General features: G+C 53.7%; 1 protein-coding gene across 1 annotated transcript in view; it reads right to left on the bottom strand.

Moving 5' to 3' along the window:
• LOC149346022 (uncharacterized) overlaps positions 1-14468 on the bottom strand; it is a 43686-nt gene extending 29218 nt beyond the window's left edge. The window contains exons 1-2 of the mRNA XM_089541237.1: positions 14121-14468; positions 13559-13571 (exon numbers count right to left, since the gene is read on the bottom strand). Coding sequence (XP_089397363.1) covers positions 13559-13571; positions 14121-14135 — 28 coding nt within the window. The 5' untranslated portion in view covers positions 14136-14468. The remainder of the gene's footprint in view (positions 1-13558; positions 13572-14120) is intronic.
• Between the last annotated feature and the right edge of the window lie 2713 nt (positions 14469-17181).

The following is a 17181-nucleotide window of genomic DNA, read 5'->3' as shown; positions in this document are numbered from 1 at the left end:
TTTACCGCCTCTCCCAGGTGCCGCCACCATCGCCTTCGAAAAAATTACCGACGATTACGTTACTTCCTAATGCGAAATTTGAGCGCAGCAAATAAGCTGTTTCACCTTTTCGATAGATTGAGGCAAAGAAATCGAGCAACACATGTATGCGCTATCACAGAATTTTTGTTTTTATTTTTCACACGTATTCCTTTAACAAAGACTCCACTAACAGTTCTTGACAGTCATGAAGGAAGCTTTGTGGTCAGAGAAATAGACTGATATATGTTCGACTTGGTACACCAATGCTTGATTCTCAAAGACGAGATCTATACAAGTGCCTCGCGAGGTTGTCACAGCCGTGGGACGCGTTACGAGCGAGAGGAACGGGATGTTCTCCCGCATAAGTGTTAGGAAATTGCTGTTTGTCTTTATGTCAACATTAAAGTCCCCCACTACTAACATTGGTGTGGATCGATGGACGGTTAATGCGAGTTGCAGGAAGTGCACGACGTCTTTCGTGAGTGCGGTAGGGGCGAAGTAGGCAGCTACTACCAGCAAGCCGTTGGGCAACTTTGCGGCGCACAGTTCGCCAACTTCATGTGACGTGCCAAACATTTCGACTGGTATTGCAGAGAGACCTGTGCGCAAGTAGATAGCGACTCCCGCCGCTCTGTTGTGGTCTCTGCGAGCACCACAGCAGTATAGGAAATCTATGATTTCGAGAGGCTCTTCGGGATCCATCCAGGTTTCAGCAAAGCAAAGTACAGAGGAATGGCGCAGAATGTGATCATGGTGTACGTCCTTGGCATGTGCGGCAAGGGAGCGTACGTTAAGAATGTGGTTGTGAATGATGAATCAAGTGCTGCCAGCGAATGACGCGTCCATTGGCTGTCTGCGTGTGTTACTGATGTGTGGTTAACATGTTAAGCTTCGCCTGTAAGAGTGGAACGCGACAGCGTCTTGCAACGCTGCCAGGGAGTCCACAGAACGCCATCGCCAATTCGGCTGTACGCCTTGCTGGACGGTAAATTTATTTTTTGAGGAAAGGAAATGTATCTCTCTCTCTCGCATATCTGGGTGGACACCTGCACCTCGCCGTAAGGGAAAGGGGGAAGATGGGAGTGAACGAAGACGCCGTATTAGCTAGACGCGCCTTTGTTGATTCCAAACCATTCAGCTGGCATTACGGAGTGGCTAGCGTGCTCGTATCGCACTCCGGAGACCCTGGTTCGATTCCCCAACTCGACCAATTTCGTTCTCGGTTTTATTGATTTATGCGGTCTAACTAGAAAGGTTAATTAGGCTATTTCATATTTATATTATTATATTTCTATCCATCGTGTTCTGTCATTAACCTGTCAATTGTTGGAACTGTCTAGGATGTTCGACACAACGTATATGAAACGAGCAACGTCTTACTGAGTGGGGAAGTGCGTGGTGGTAGAGGGAACGCGGCTTCGTACTTGTCTGTTTTTTTTTTCAGCAGCGTCTCCTTCCGCGGACGCTGTTGTCGTTGCGGCGCGCGTCTTTCTTTTCTTTTCTTCTGACCTCTTCATTCTCCTCTACATTAATTAGGCTAATTGATTAATTAAGCAATTAACTAAACTCAGTCCAACTTAGTTGCAGCATCACTATACGATCCCTTTGATTGGTTGCATGGTTACTAGCCAAAGTACAATTGGCCCCATTTGAAATTCGCGCACTGTGACGTCACGAGCATTTCGACCAATTGAAAAGCGTGACATTGGGGGCGGAGCTGGTTACGAGGCCGACGCCGACGACGACGCGAAACCCAGCAACGGACGCCAAAGAGCTGCGCTCTAAAAAAAAACGTCCCCATTGGCTCTATGAGAGTGTCACTCCCTTGGCCGGGTCCACGTCTCGCGAGCCAGCTCGCCGGACGCGAGCAAATAAACCCCTAAAACCTTCACGGCGGAAACCCACTGCACGTCGCGCAACAGGTCTGAGGAGAACGCGCTAAAACGCAACGCCCTACTCTTGCCCCTGTTCAGCTGGGCACCGGACAGTTCGCTGTACACTTCAAACAGCCGCAAAAACGCTACGTAGCTGTCCTCGTCCCGCAAGAACAGGGACACATCGTCGGCGTATGCCGAGACCTTCACCTGGCCGTGGACCGGCAGCGGGAAACCGCGCACGGACGGACTCGCGGCGATGCGGCGCAACAGTGGATCGAGGCACAGAACGAAAAACATGGGCGACAAACGAGAACATACGGGCACCATACGGGATTTCAGGATTTTAAACGAGACTCTCTAAAGGCCGTTGTACGATCGCTTTTGAGCGGATCCGCCAGGCAGGCGGACTGGCGAACCGAACGACCAGACAATAGGCATTCGCCCCGTTCGGCAGGCGAAAGGAAAGTTGGCGAACTTCAACTTTGGGGCGGACGAGCGAACCGCCCGGCGACCGAATTGCAGCGATTGGCTGCTTTTTACGTGACGTAGGCATCCGCTCCTGCCGGGGCAAGATGGCCGTCCGTCGACTGAACTGGGGAGCGAGGCATAGTTCGCGGCTGTAGTGGTGGCAGCTATGCCGCGAGGCATACTATATTGGCCACATGTTGATATTACGAGTGTTCAGAGCGACTGCGAACTTCTCCGCGTGCAGCAGTGGCGAGCAGCGACAGTTTCCCGAGTTGAAATCGACGCTGATGTAGTTGACAGAGCGCCTCTTCAAACCGACGCAAGACCTACGCGTTGGCGGTGTCACGAAGTGTTTATATGGAGCTGTTTGTGGTAAGCGTTCCTAATTCCTGCGAGGATCATCACGCACAGCGGCGAACAACAGCTGCTCACGGTGAACTGTGCGTGCATGAGCTGCCTAGCAGTGACTAGTATCCGCGTAGTGAAAGTGATTGCGATCGAAGCGAGTGCTTTTACGTCAAGGCAGTGAAATGTGCACCTTCGAGAGCTCACTACGCACGCCGTGCTTTCCGAATGCTGAAATGAACGTGGCGTTGTGCAGCTAGTCGCATTCGTTGCGATGGTTGCAGTGATCGCGACCGAAGCGTGCACATGACGTTGTTGCTGGCTACGCATTCGTTACCATTTTGTTCGCGATTCGTGTTGGCACTGTGCTTGAGAATTGCCGTGTGTGCGACGTGACGCTACGCGAGCTTGGCGAGCTTGGCTCCATTCAGTACGTTTTGTGATGATGGGTGCTCGGTTTACGACTCGCCGGAGAAACTGTGTAACCTGTGTGAAAACATCGGTGCAGTGCAAATGTATCTTCGGGAGCGTCATTTCTTTTTATTTCCTGCCGGCTGTGCGCACATTTGCCTGCAGTAAACATATCGGCGTGATGAATGGGTGACTGAACACTTCCGCTAGCCATTTCGGTTTAGGTTGTAACAACATGATATTACGCGATTACAAACAAGAATCATTGCCGCTTTTGAATCACGACTGATTGACAGTCCGTCCGTCCGTCCGTCCGTCCGTCCGTCCGTCCGTCCGTCCGTCCGTCCGTCCGTCCGTCCGTCCGTCCGTCCGTCCGTCCGTCCGTCCGTCCGTCCGTCCGTCCGTCCGTCCGTCCGTCCGTCCGTCCGTCCGTCCGTCCGTCCGTCCGTCCGTCCGTCCGTCCGTCCGTCCGTCCGTCCGTCCGTCCGTCCGTCCGTCCGTCCGTCCGTCCGTCCGTCCGTCCGTCCGTCCGTCCGTCCGTCCGTCCGTCCGTCCGTCCGTCCGTCCGTCCGTCCGTCCGTCCGTCCGTCCGTCCGTCCGTCCGTCCGTCCGTCCGTCCGTCCGTCCGTCCGTCCGTCCGTCCGTCCGTCCGTCCGTCCGTCCGTCCGTCCGTCCGTCCGTCCGTCCGTCCGTCCGTCCGTCCGTCCGTCCGTCCGTCCGTCCGTCCGTCCATCCATCCATCCATCCATCCATCCATCCATCCATCCATCCATCCATCCATCCATCCATCCATCCATCCATCCACCCACCCACCCACCCACCCACCCACCCACCCACCCACCCACCCACCCATCCACCCATCCACCCACCCATCCACCCACCCATCCATCCACCCACCCATCCACCCACCCATCCACCCACCCATCCATCCACCCACCCATCCACCCACCCATCCACCCATCCATCCATCCATCCATCCATCCATCCATCCATCCATCCATCCATCCACCCATCCATCCATCCACCCATCCATCCACCCATCCATCCATCCATCCATCCATCCATCCATCCATCCATCCATCCATCCATCCATCCATCCACCCACCCACCCACCCATCCACCCATCCACCCATCCACCCATCCATCCATCCATCCATCCATCCATCCATCCATCCATCCATCCATCCATCCACCCACCCACCCATCCACCCATCCACCCATCCACCCATCCACCCATCCACCCATCCATCCATCCATCCATCCATCCATCCATCCATCCATCCATCCATCCATCCATCCATCCATCCATCCATCCGTCCAACGTCAGCGATTGAGTCTGCCGCGCAGCGCATCTCGCGAAAGCCTGTCTGACGCTCGTCGAACAAGTCCGCCTCCGCGGCCCGCGCATGCAGGCGTTGGAGCGCCATATGCTCCATCAGCTTGCATGCCGCCGACGTTAGCGTCACTGGCCGGTATCCGCTGAGCTCCGTGGGTGGGCGGCCTGGCTTCGGTATCGGGCAGACGACCGCTGTGCGCCACTCCTCAGGTAGCACCCCGCGTTCCCACACCAGGTTGAGCTGCCGCAGGAGGACTTGAAGTTGCTCCGCGTCCAGGTTGCGCAGCATCTGATAGGTAACCCCGTCTGGCCCGGGCGCTGAGCGGCGGGTGCAGTGGCGCAGCGCGTCGTTCAGTTCCGCCGCTGTGAAGAGCGCGTTGCACGGGCCGTCATCCGGGGCGGGGGAAGAGGCACTGGCGTCTAAACTGGGGCCCGATGTCGTCACTGCACTGCTCGCGTTGCACTGTGGCGCGAATCGGTCAGCGAACTGCTCAGCCAGCTGTTGGTTTGTTTGGCCGCTCGAGATGGCGAGAGCGGCCAGGGGCTGAGGGTTCCTCTGAGTTGTAGTGATGCGCCGCAGTGTGGTGAAGAGCCGTCGCGAGCTGCGATCCTTCTCCATCGTGTTACAGAGAGATGCCCACTGCCGTCGATAGAGCTTGTTGTAGTGACGTCTTGCCGCTGCGTCTAGCCGATTGTAGACCGTCCAGTCTTCTGGTTTGTCCGTCCGTCGCGCCCTGCGCTCCGCCTTGTCCCGTTTGTCGCGCAGATCGAGCAGCTTATTGTCGGGTGTTGGCTGACCTGCCCGCACCTCTGCGCGACGCGTGGCTGCGAGGGCGCTCCGGACAAGACTGGTGAAGTAATCGGCGCCGGACGCAGCGGCGGCGTCCACCTCTTGGCGGAAGCGGCCCCAATTCACGATTGCGTACGTACGCATGGGGCGCGCGTCTTTAGCAGTGGGCTCTATGGTGATGGGGAAGTGATCCGAGCCCCAGAGGGATGGTGCACGACGCCAGGTAAGATAGATAAAATAAGATAAGATTTTTTGGTAACAACTTTATTCATAGTCCTGCAGAGCTTTCGCCGACGGGGCCTTAGGTCTCCCACGCGGGGACGTCGAGGCGCTGCCTCGCCGTCGCCTCGCGGGCCTGCTGGACGGCCCAGAGTTGGTCCCCGAGGCTGGGGCTGCGCAAGGCAGCGGCCAACCGCGGCGGGAGGGTTCCGGAATTAGCACCGTGAAGGTTTTTGTTACAGTCCCAGAGCATGTGATTTAAAGTGGCTACATTGGCGTTGCAGACCTTGCATATATTTGTCGGGTATGTACCGGGGTAAAGCCTGTGGTATAGCTCCGGGTTGGGGTACGTGAGCGTCTGCAGTTGTCTGAGGGTCACCGCGTGCGCCCTGTCCAGCTTGTCGCTGGGCGGAGGGAAGGTTCGGCGGGCCAGGCAGACGGCCTTAGTAATTTCGTTGTAGCTGGTCAAGCAGTCTTTGGTGCTATTCCACGGACGACGGTCGCCGGCGCGGTTCGCGAGCTCGCGCGCCTTTGCGTGTGCCGTCTCGTTGCGGTTGCGATACTTCCTCGATACTTCTCCCATGTGCGCCGGGAACCATTGAATTCTGGTTTGGAATTCTACCTCCTGCTGGACTTGTCGGTTCCTCAGGACTCGGGCCGCTCTCTGTGAGATCCATCCTTTGGCGAAGTTTCTAACCGTCTGACGCGAGTCGCAGAGAACCACGGTGCACGTCGGATCCGTGAGGGCGAGTGCCACCGCCGCTTCCTCCGCCTCTTCTGCGCGTTCGCACGCTACACTTGACGTTATGCGCGTTTTGCCGCATGAATCGACGACCGCAACCGCGAATCGCGAGCGTTCTGCGTATTCCGCGGCGTCAACGAACCTTGTCCCCGTATCGTCTCAGTGGCTGTGCAGGAGAGCTCTGGCCCTGGCCACTCTTCTTCCGTAACCAGGTAGAGAGTAACCAGGTAGAGAGTAACCAGGTAGTAACCAGGTAGAGAGGCTTACTGCTAGTGGCTATCCGCTTCACGTGCTTTCTTCTGTGGCCGAAGTTTTGTTGAAGAAACTGAAATGCTCCGCCAGTTCTGAACGTCAAACAAGTAAGCGAGTAGCAGCCATTCCCTATATCCACAAGATATCACATAATTTGAAAAGTGTTGGTAAAAGAGTCGGAGTGGATGTTGTTTTTTCGGCCCCCGTTAAGTTATCTAGCTTGTGTACGCGTGTCAACAACCCAGGGAAAACTTCCCCCGATTGCCCCAAAAACCATGAATGCAAATTTGTGAAGTGTCAAAAAAATGTCGTGTATTCCATTCCTCTCACTTGTAATAGGTTTTATATTGGCCAGACTGGACAGTGCTTAAATGATAGGCTCAGGCAGCACCGCAACAATGTAGATAACAAAGAGTCTCGTAACCTTAGCATGCATTGCCGTGATTGTGATTGCACCCCACAGTTTAATTTTTGCCGAGTTGTTGCTAGGAACAAAGATCAGCTTTGCCGGGAAATTATCGAGGCTTCGAATATCAAGAAGTATGGTGATACATGTGTAAGTGCTGCATCAGTGTCTTTATCACAAAAAGAACTTCGCTTCCTGAATCGCATTTCTTAGTTTGTGTTTGCTTGCAGGGATCCTGGTGCATGAATTGCTCTATGCGTGGTTTTCTATTTTGGTGCCTGAATGTATTTATACGCGCAGCGTGCTAAATAAATGTCAGTTGCTAGTTCAGCGCTGTGTTGTCCTTTTCCTCCTTTCCTCTGCTCTCTTTTTTTGGCCTTCGGCCTTGCGCTGTTTCAATCATATCATATCTTCTTCCCCGGTTGTGTTCCGGGTGGACGTTTCGTGGAATCGGGTCGACTCTTAGCGTTTGTCTGATCGCGTTTGGAATGGCTACTTTCTGGCCTTGTTGTACGTGGTAACGGATGCCGAGACTTTCCATGATCTGGCGGCCTGCTGTCGTTCCCGTTAATCTTTCCAGTTGTGAAGTGCGCTGCGCCTCGGCGATTTCGCTAAGCGTGTTGTGAAGTCCGAGCTGGAGCAAGCGATGCGTGCTGGGGGACTCGGGTAGACCCAGTGCTATCTTGTACACCCTGCGAATGAGGACATTGATCTTGGCTTCTTCTCCCTTGTACCAGTTGTGGAATGCCGCAACGTACGCAATATGGCTAATGACGAAAGAGTGTATGAGTCGTGTGAGACTCTCCTCCCTCATTCCGTTTCTTCTGCTAGTGACCCTCTTGAGGATTCGCATGGCGTTAGCTGTCTTGTGCTTTAATTTAGTGATCGTTTCGCCGTTGACGCCGTTGGCCTCGATTATCATGCCGAGGACCCTAATTGTGTGTACTATCGGGATGGTTGCTCCGTTTCTCGTACGTAGTCTGATCTCTTCGTACTCGCGCTTTGTCGTTGCCGCATTCCGACCACTCCCGGGTGGTCTGCCCCTCTGCGTGGGGCGGTAGAGTAGGAGTTCCGACTTTTTCGGCGAACATCGTAAACCCGTACCCTCTAGGTATTCCTCTATTGTCTCGATTGCTAGTTGCAGTACCGTTTCGATGTGACCGTCGCTGCCTTTGTGCACCCAAAGGGTTATATCGTCGGCGTATATTGTGTGCCGGACGTCTTTCAGTTCTTGTAGCTTTTCTGCTAGGCCGATCATGACCAGGTTGAAGAGCGTGGGCGAGATGACGGAGCCCTGCGGGGTGCCGGTGCTCCCCAGCGTTTGCTCTTCTAGCTGGAGGTCCCCTGCCACTAAAACAGCTCGCCTGTCTGTCAAGAAATCTTTAACGTAGTTGTACGTGCGTACACCTAGGTTATGGCGCGATATCTGGTGTAAGATCGCCGAGTGCGAAATTCTATCGAACGCGCTTTCAAGGTCGAGGCCGAGAATTGCTTTGGTGCCTCTCGTCTTGCCATCAAGAACGTGGTGCTTCAGTTGTATCATTGCGTCCTGCGTGGACAATTGTGGGCGGAATCCTATGATGGATGGTGGGTATGCCCCTTTGTGCTCTAAGTGGGCTTGCCAGCGGTTAAGCAATGCGTGCTCCATGGTCTTGCCGACGCAGGACGTCAGCGATATGGGGCGAAGGTTTTCGAGGCTCGGTGCTTTTCCGGGTTTCGGGATTAGTATCATTTTCGCAGTTTTCCATTGTTGCGGGAGGGTGCCGCGCTGCCAGCAGTCATTGATAAATGCCGTTAACTGTTCCACGGATTTGTCGTCAAGATTCTTCAGGGCGCGATTCGACACACCGTCAGGGCCTGGCGCCGATCTGCTGTGTAGGTTGTGCAGCGCGGTCCTGATCTCTTCTGCACTAAAGTCCTTATCCAATTCTACATTCGGATCCCCATCATAAGGGCCGTGTTGTGCAGTCGACGTGTGCGGCAAGTACTTGGCTAGTAACTGGACGGTCACTGCATCTTCACTGTACTTCTCGAGCTCCCTGTGTAATAGACGTGCGAGGCAGTCACTCTGATGGGATTTGGTCTTCGTTTCGTCCAACAGATACCTGAGCAGGTTCCACGATTTCCCGTTGTGCAGTTGTCCATCGACTGCATTGCATAACTCGTCCCATTGCTGGCGGTTGAGCGTTCGGCAGTGCTCCTCGATGTTGCGGTTGATCTCAGCTATTTTCTTTCTAAGTCTCCGATTGAGTCTCTGGCCCTTCCACCTGGCCAGGATCGAATTCTTCGCCTCGATGAGATGCGCCAGGCGGCTGTCCATCTTGTCAGTTTCAACCTCAGTTTCGACGGTCTTGGTTGACGCTTTGGCGTCTGCAACCAGCGAGCGGGTCCAGGCTTCGATGTCCGTGATTGTATCGCCTGCAGATTCTTTTTGGTCTCGTTTCTTTCTGAAGTCTTCCCAGTCGGTCCATTGGAACTTTCGCTTACTGTCCTGCGCCTTGTCTGGCGTCTGGACGTATATTTCGACGATCATGTGGTCGCTCCCAAGGTCGGTCGACGTGTTTTTCCACGTGGTGGCCGTCGTCCCGGTATTTCGGGCGAACGTAAGGTCCGGGGTCGTGTCTCTGGTAATAGAGTTACCGATTATTGTCGGGTGCGCCGGGTCCGTAAGTAACATGAAGTCGAGTTCATGCGCATCTTGTCCGAGTTGTCTTCCCTTGGTCGTGCTGTATCCGTAACCCCATGCTGTGTCTGCCGCGTTGAAATCGCCCCCTGCAATCAACGTCCGGGACCCGGCAATCTTCAGCGTCTTCTGAAACAGCGCACGGAAGCGTTGGCGGTGTTTTGACGGGCTGCTGTAAACGTTCAATATGAATATACTTTGTTTCCTCTGCTTGGTGGGTATCAGTTCGATGAAAGCGTGTTCCATCTGGACACCACTTAGTTCGTGTTCAACGAATGTGAGACGCTTCCTAACGAGCGTGCATACACCCCTCCCCTTGATTTTGCTGTCATGCGTTTTGTAGCCAGTCAAAGTAGCCGCATTGGTGAGTGTTTCTTGGAGTAATATTACGTCCGGTTTACGTGTTGCGTGCCGGATGTGTTGCTGTAGAACCGCCTTTTTGCCGACGAAGCCACGGCAGTTCCACTGCCATATTACTATCCCTTGGTTATCATTGGCCATGTTGATGCTGAAGCGAGTTGTCCGCCTGCCCTTGATGGTGGCTCGGTCCCGCATCACAGCTAGCCGGCACGTGTCCGTGTTGCGTGAATACGGAGTGATTCATGATTATCTGCATGTTTCCTTCGATGTTAGTGGTCCTGTTTGCTAGCCCGAGGACTGTTGCGTGAAGGGTCTCAATGGTACTTTGCATGGTGCACAGCATTGTCTTGATGTCTGTAATTTCGGCTGGAACCTGGGTCTCGAAACCGCCCTCGTGCTGTTGTTGTAGCGCGCGTTTCTTCGGGGCGGGCGCGTTCGCGTCCGGAACGCTCGCTGGCACCTGCTGTTGTGCGATTTGTTTGTTTTGTTCCACCACGGCGTGCTCGCGTCTGAGTTCTTGCATCTCCAGCATGAGCTTTTGCACTAGTTCGCGCATTACCGCGTTCTCTTTTCGTATTTCTGCGTTCTCTTTCCTGAGCGCCTCTAAAATGCCATTATCGGCTTTGTGATTTTGCTGATTTTGCCCTGGGACTACAGGCGCTGTTACGACCCCCTCCCGCGCGGTGCCCCGGACAGTATCCGCCCAGCTCACCTTGTCTCCGGGAGTTGGTGTCCTGGATCTCGATGTTTTCTGATCGCGGCTGTCCCTTTGCCGGCTGCGGGAGCGGGATCCGTCACGCGAACTCGACGTTGATCTCAGTCTGGGCGGCTGGATGGGCGGGAAGTCTTGCTGTGTCAGTTGGGCATTTGCGTTTTGGCGTTCCCATCGTCGCCTGCGAATCACGTACGGAGTCTTGTACCTTGCCTTGCAGGCCTTGTCGGCCGTCATGTGAGCGCCGCCGCACAGGTTACACTTGGGCGAGCACTGGTGTCCCTTGTCGGGGTCGCGGTCTCCGCATCCCCTGCATATGCGGTTGGCGGGATTTGGGCAAACGTCCATGCGGTGGCCGAGGCGTCCGCACTTGTAACAGATGTCAATTTGCTTGCGATACAACGTGCAACGGACGAGTGTTGCGCCGTACCTGACGACGTTGGGCACCTTGAGTCCGTCAAAGGCAATAACGACCGTGGTCGTAGTGCCTATGCGTTTGGCCGCCAGTGCAAGTGGGTTTCTCGGGTTTACGATGTTCTCGTCCAGTGCCTGGGGTCCGTGCGCAATGGGGATGCCATGAATCACTCCCTTGGTTGTATTATCGGGTGCCGTTTCATACGCGTTGACTGCATGTGATTTTCCTTGGATGTCAATTTGCCGTATTTTGGCATAGCGGTCCGCGTTCGTTCGTTTCGCTGTGCTGACGACGACGATGTTCTGGTGTGAGTTGGGACAGACCGTGTCTTCTTGACCTTCATCTCCCGTTATGCCAGCGGCTGCGAAGATTGCGGCGGTGACCGTCGGGGCGCCCACCTTAACGATGTCGAGACCGCCTTGTGGTCGGACCAAGATTTTGATTTCCTCCTTCGGTAGTCTGGGCATGCGTCCCGCTTTAATAACCTTTCCCTTGACATTCTTGGGTTTCGTACCTTGCTGGCTGGTGCCATGCGCGTTCGTTCTTGCCTCGATGTCGTGCGTCGAATTCATACCGCGGTCCCGGGTTTTCGAACACCGCTCTCCGGCGGTCTTCCATCCGGCTTCTTCGGTAATTTCTTCGGCGGAAATGTCTTCCCCCATCACTTGCACGTTCATTCTTGAGTGACGTTCGTCGGCTTGTGCCGCTTCGTTCAAAACAGTCCGTACACTTGGCGCCGCGTTCGTCGGCGGCGCGCAGCTGTTGCGCCCGCTAGGCCTAGCGTCTGGCGAACGCGCCTAGGCCCAGCGAAGCTACGGCGTGGTCGGAATGCAGATAATTCAATATCTCTGAGAAGAATGGTGGCCCACCTCAAAACTGGGTATCCGTCGATGCCTCTCGACTTCACGGATCCGTTGGTGAAATATTGGCGGTAAAATGCTGTTGAAATCGCTGCGAAAACATCTGTAGAAGACACAGCCGATGTGAACACGTCCGCTCACCTCGGCGATCGCAGCGCCACACCATAAGATAAGATAAGATAAGAAGTTTATTCAGACAGGTACAAGTGTCGCCTCGATGCCGCTGGACGCGAACACAACGTCGATGCAGGAGCCTGACGATCCACGCCGTCGGAAGGTGGGCTGGCCAGTGTTGAGGGGAGTGAGTCCCAGCTCCGTTACTGTGTCATGCAGGTCGTCGCCGCGCCGGTCGTTGCGCGCACTGCCCCACGCACAGTGATGGGCATTGAAGTCACCAACTATGAGCTGGCGCGGGGCACAACACGACGACACTGCACGAAAACACAGCGCGTTCCACGCCACAGCTGGGCGCACATAAACACTGGCCACTGATGTGTCAACACCCCCGACGCGCACTGTCACTGCTACGCACTCCTGAACGTCACGTCGCCGCCGCCGTGCCGACGAGCGCGTGCTGGACGTCGCGCCGCACATAAATGGAGGCCCGCGATTTTCCGGGTCGATGGGCTGGGTCGCCGCAGGTGATTGATACACATGACTACTCCTCACACTTCGTTGGTGAATGGTAGCCGATGTAGCCGGGCAGCCGCCTTTGGTGCTCCCCATCCCGCAGCCGGACGTAAGTTTCCTGCAGCGCGATCACCTCTGGTTGTTCGGATGTTATGTGTGAGCGGAGCTCAGCGTATCGCGCTGCAAGGTAGCGGACGTTCCATTGCAGGACTGTGGGAATGCGGGGTGCTGCCCGGCGACTAGCCATGTTGTTGGCTGTTTAGTGCAGGAGGGCCTGTCGCTTCCTCACAGATGCGGCGACCCTCGGAGCCCTCTGGCAGGAGCACGCTTAGTGCTCGCAACGTGGCCTGCAGGCGCGCGATTAAGGCATCGCGTGCGTCCAGAGGGGAACCACCGGAGGTAGTCGGTGCGGGCCTCACTGGTGCGGTGCGGGAACCGGCCGGCTGCTTGGGATGTTGCCCCCGCTGCTCCTGAGAAAGCTGCTGCTGCTGCTCGCTGTGGCCCGCAACCTGCGCATAGCTGCGCTTGCTTGGTTGCTGCTGTGCAGCCTGCGGAGCCGTTTCTTCACGTACAACCGCGCGCACGGCCCGTCGTGAGAGAGGCACCTCTGACGAAGCCAAAATCGTGGCGACATGCCTCTCTCGTTGCCAGTGGGGGCATGAAGGGTCCGTGGCAGGGTGTCGACCGCCGCAGTTTGAGCAGCGCGATTTTCCGCTGGTGCTCCCTTGGACCGTGCTCCAGTGTCGTGTGGTGCACCGCAGCGGGCACAGCGGGCAGCAGCTCTGCAGGCCTCGGTGGCATGGCCCAGGCTGGAACAGCGGGAACACTGCAGTGGGCGCGGGCGGCAGGGCCGGACAGCGAGGCGCCGCCTGTAAATGAACACATGCGGCGGCGGGATCGGCGCCGCAAATCGGAGAATCAGCGTGCTTCTCGACAGCGACGCCGACGTCACTGCCACCGCCGACTACACTGCGGCAAGCAGCTGGTCCGCTGAGCGGCGCGCGTCCACGCCGAACACGAGCCCACTGGACTGGTTGCGAGGAGCTGGCTGCCTGGCGCACACAGCCAGGCCACGGATGACAGTCGCGGCCAGAAGCGAGCCGAAGGTAGCTGCGCAGCCGGTGTCCACCGCCACCACATTCCGCCGCGTGTTAACGCGAACCGCCAGCACGCCTGGGCGCGGTCCCAGCTCCTCAGCAATCTCCCAGCCCTGTTCCCTGCTTATGGCCACGCCGCGTTTCGCTGGCCGGAACAGGACTGTCCAGTGGAGCTCCTCATGGACCGCCACAGCAGCAGCAGCTCTCTGCAGGGCAGCCTTTCGCCTTCGCTGTGCTCGGGTTGAAGCATGGCGCCAGGGGATCAGGCTGGCGGTCTCCAGTGAGCATGAGGATGCCAGGGGGGCGTGGCGTTCGTTGCTGTCAGGCACACTGGCAGCGTGCCCCGCGCTCCGACTGAGAGCCGCAGCTGCGGCCTCTGGGTCACGTGCTGGGTTTGATGGCTTCTGCGCCGCGTCAGCCGACGTCGTCACCGGCAGCTGGTCAGTCAGGGTGGGGGCTTGCGTTCCGGCGAGAGCAGGGGGAAAGCAGCCAGCACTGGCAGACATGCCATTGTCGGCTGTCACCTCCCTGGCTCTTTGTCCTGCGGTCGCTCCCTCTGGACGCGGAGGGGGAGGTGAGACAGGAACATTGAGCTGCAGCGCTTCGCGCTTAGCAGCAGATTCCTCGCCCCCCGCTGCCTTTGTTCCCCTCCCCCTCTTCAGAGTGGGTGGAACGGCACCGCTTGCGATGTGTGCTTTGATCCATGGCGTCGTCCCCCTCTGGCTCTTCTACAGCTGCTCCCACCGCTGCTGGAATGTAGCCGCCGCCGAGTGGTGGCTGCTGGACCGGGCTGGCAATGCCGGCTCCCACGTGTTCGTCCGCGCGCGCCGCCATCGCAGCAGCACGTGGCGGAAGGGCCAAGGTGCGTACATTGTAAAAAATATCTGTTAAATAACACAACAAATAGGAAGATTTTCTGTTTTGGTTACTGAAATTTTCTTGAAGTAAAAAAAAACAGAAATTAGTTTCTTTAGAAGACCAGTTTTTTCAGTTAGCGCTTCATAAGATGGTTTGCTTGAATGTACCGCTGCACACAAGAATCTGTAAGAAACCATATGTCGTGATGCATGTTAAGGATTATGGCCGTGCGAATGACACGTCCATCCTAGACGTTCTGGAAGAAAGCTTTAATGAATTTGAAATAGCATCCAACCGCGAAAGTGTAGAACTATGGGACCGACTTAAAGGCATAATCAAATATTGCATAGATCATTTTGTCCCCACACGTATAAGGAAATCACAGCAAAAAAAATCCATGGATAACTAGGAGCATCATACACCTTAAGCGTAAGATAAAAAGGTTAAGGAAGAAAAAAAGCAGGGCAACAGAACTTTCAATAACCAAACAAATGCTAAAATCTGCATTGGTGGAGTCGAAGAAAACGTTCTTCAATAAAACGCTTACAAACTTCCTTAAAAGCTCGCCACAAAAGTTTTGGCGATATTTCGCAGATAGAAAGAATGAAATAGAACAGATAGTGGATGGCGACGCAGTCGTGACAGAAAAGAAAGATATTGCAAACGTATTTAATCATTTTTTCCAATCAGTTTTCACGAAGGATAGATGTGACAGTGACGGTGATCCTTTAGTCTGCGCAATACAATACCCAATGGAAGACCTACGCATTACAAGGGAGGGCGTGTTCCAGCATTTGCTTAGGTTGGACGCAAAAAAATCGTGTGGCCCAGATGAAATACCAACGGTATTTCTTCAACGGTACGCTGAATGGATGTCGTATTATTTGCAGCTTTTATTCGACAAATCTTTGCGGGATCATTCAGTACCTCAGGACTGGCGCGATGCCACCGTTGTTCCGATATTTAAAAGTGGCAATAGGCTATGTGTAAACAACTACAGACCGGTCTCGCTCACTTCTGTGTGCTGTAAAGTCCTAGAGCATGCAATAGCAAAACATATTCTGTATTTTTTAGAAAAAAACGATTTATTATGCCCAGTTCAGCACGGTTTCCGATCTGGCCTTTCGACGGTGACACAGCTAATCGAAACTGTACATGACCTTTGTACAGCTACAGATGAATTCCAACAGGTAGATGTTGTATGTATAGACTTTGCGAAGGCATTCGATAAAGTTGCACATCATAAACTACTTTCCAAATTGAGGAGCCTAGGAATTAGTGAAAATGTAGTATTGTGGATTCAGGCATATTTAAAAAACCGTTATCAAAGGGTCAGAATCGGAAAAAGTGAGTCGGCGAAGTGTGAAGTTGTGTCTGGAGTGCCGCAGGGGTCTGTTTTAGGCCCATTTTTGTTTTTATTGTATATTAATGATATTCCGTCTAATATTAACCCACCTGTAAAAATTAAACTATTCGCCGATGATTGCCTAATTTACACGCGTGTAGCCTGCACGGAAGATCAGATCAAACTAAATAAATGCCTACAATCATTAAACTCGTGGTGCCAAAGAGGGGGCATGGTAATTAACTACAATAAATCTACATACACTCACGTAACTAAAAAACAGAACGTTATCAGATTTGAATATAATATTGGAGAAAATACCTTGGTCGAGGTGCAAAGTTTCCGGTACTTAGGGGTGACAGTGACGCATAATCTAGACTGGCGTATTCATATTGAGAATATCTATTCAAAAGCGTACCAGAAGCTTTGCTTTCTTAGGAGAAAACTTCCAAACGCAACTAGAGAAATTAAGTTAGTCGCCTACAAAACGTTTATACGACCAGTTCTGGAATATGCGAATGCTGTGTGGAGCCCTCACCAAAAATGCTTAAAAAAGAAGGTAGAAAGAGTACAGCGGATTTCAGTACGTTTTATGTGTTCAAAGTACCGCCGTACTGACTCGGTTACAAAGATGATGCAGCAGTGTGAATTGGAAACGCTGGAAATTAGAAGAATAAAACATAGACTCAAACTTTTTTTCCAGATAATGCAAGGGACATTAAAAATAAATAAAGAACATTATGTGAAAGCGCCTCTAAAACGTGGTTCCCGGAAAAACCACAGCAGGGTACTACAGCCTATTAACACACGTACGGATGTGTACCGGTATTCTTTCTTCCCTGATGTAATTGAAATGTGGAACAAATTGCCAAGTGATGTTGTGGAGAGTATGAACGTGCAACAATTTGAGCTAGGTGTTGATATATTTTTGAGAAATGGTGCACAAATTTTGAACTCTGACTCATGATTGCTCATTTATGTATTTGTTTTTGTTCCCTCCCTGTAACGACCCTCATTTGAGGGTTAACAGTACGACCAAATAAATAAAAAAAAATGCACGTATTCGTGCTTAACCCGACGTGCCACGTCATTTGAGAGGAAAACAAGCTAGATTCGAACACTTCTTTTTACCAGTGTTCGTGAATGTACACTCAAAAACGTAATATCTCCCGATCTGCGTGAAATGCACGTATTCGTGCTGAACTCGACGTGCCACGTCGTTTTAGAGCAAAACAAGCTAGATTCGAACACTTCGTTTTACCAGTGTTCGTGAATGTACACTCAAAAACGTAATACCTCCCGATCTGCGTGAAATGCACGTATTCGTGCTTAACTCGACGTGCCACGTCGTTTT

The sequence above is a fragment of the Amblyomma mixtum genome, chromosome 4 (assembly GCF_055824585.1).
Source record: "Amblyomma mixtum isolate Tamu chromosome 4, ASM5582458v1, whole genome shotgun sequence".
Lineage (NCBI taxonomy): Eukaryota > Metazoa > Arthropoda > Arachnida > Ixodida > Ixodidae > Amblyomma > Amblyomma mixtum.
This window is presented reverse-complemented; position numbering and strand designations above follow the sequence as displayed.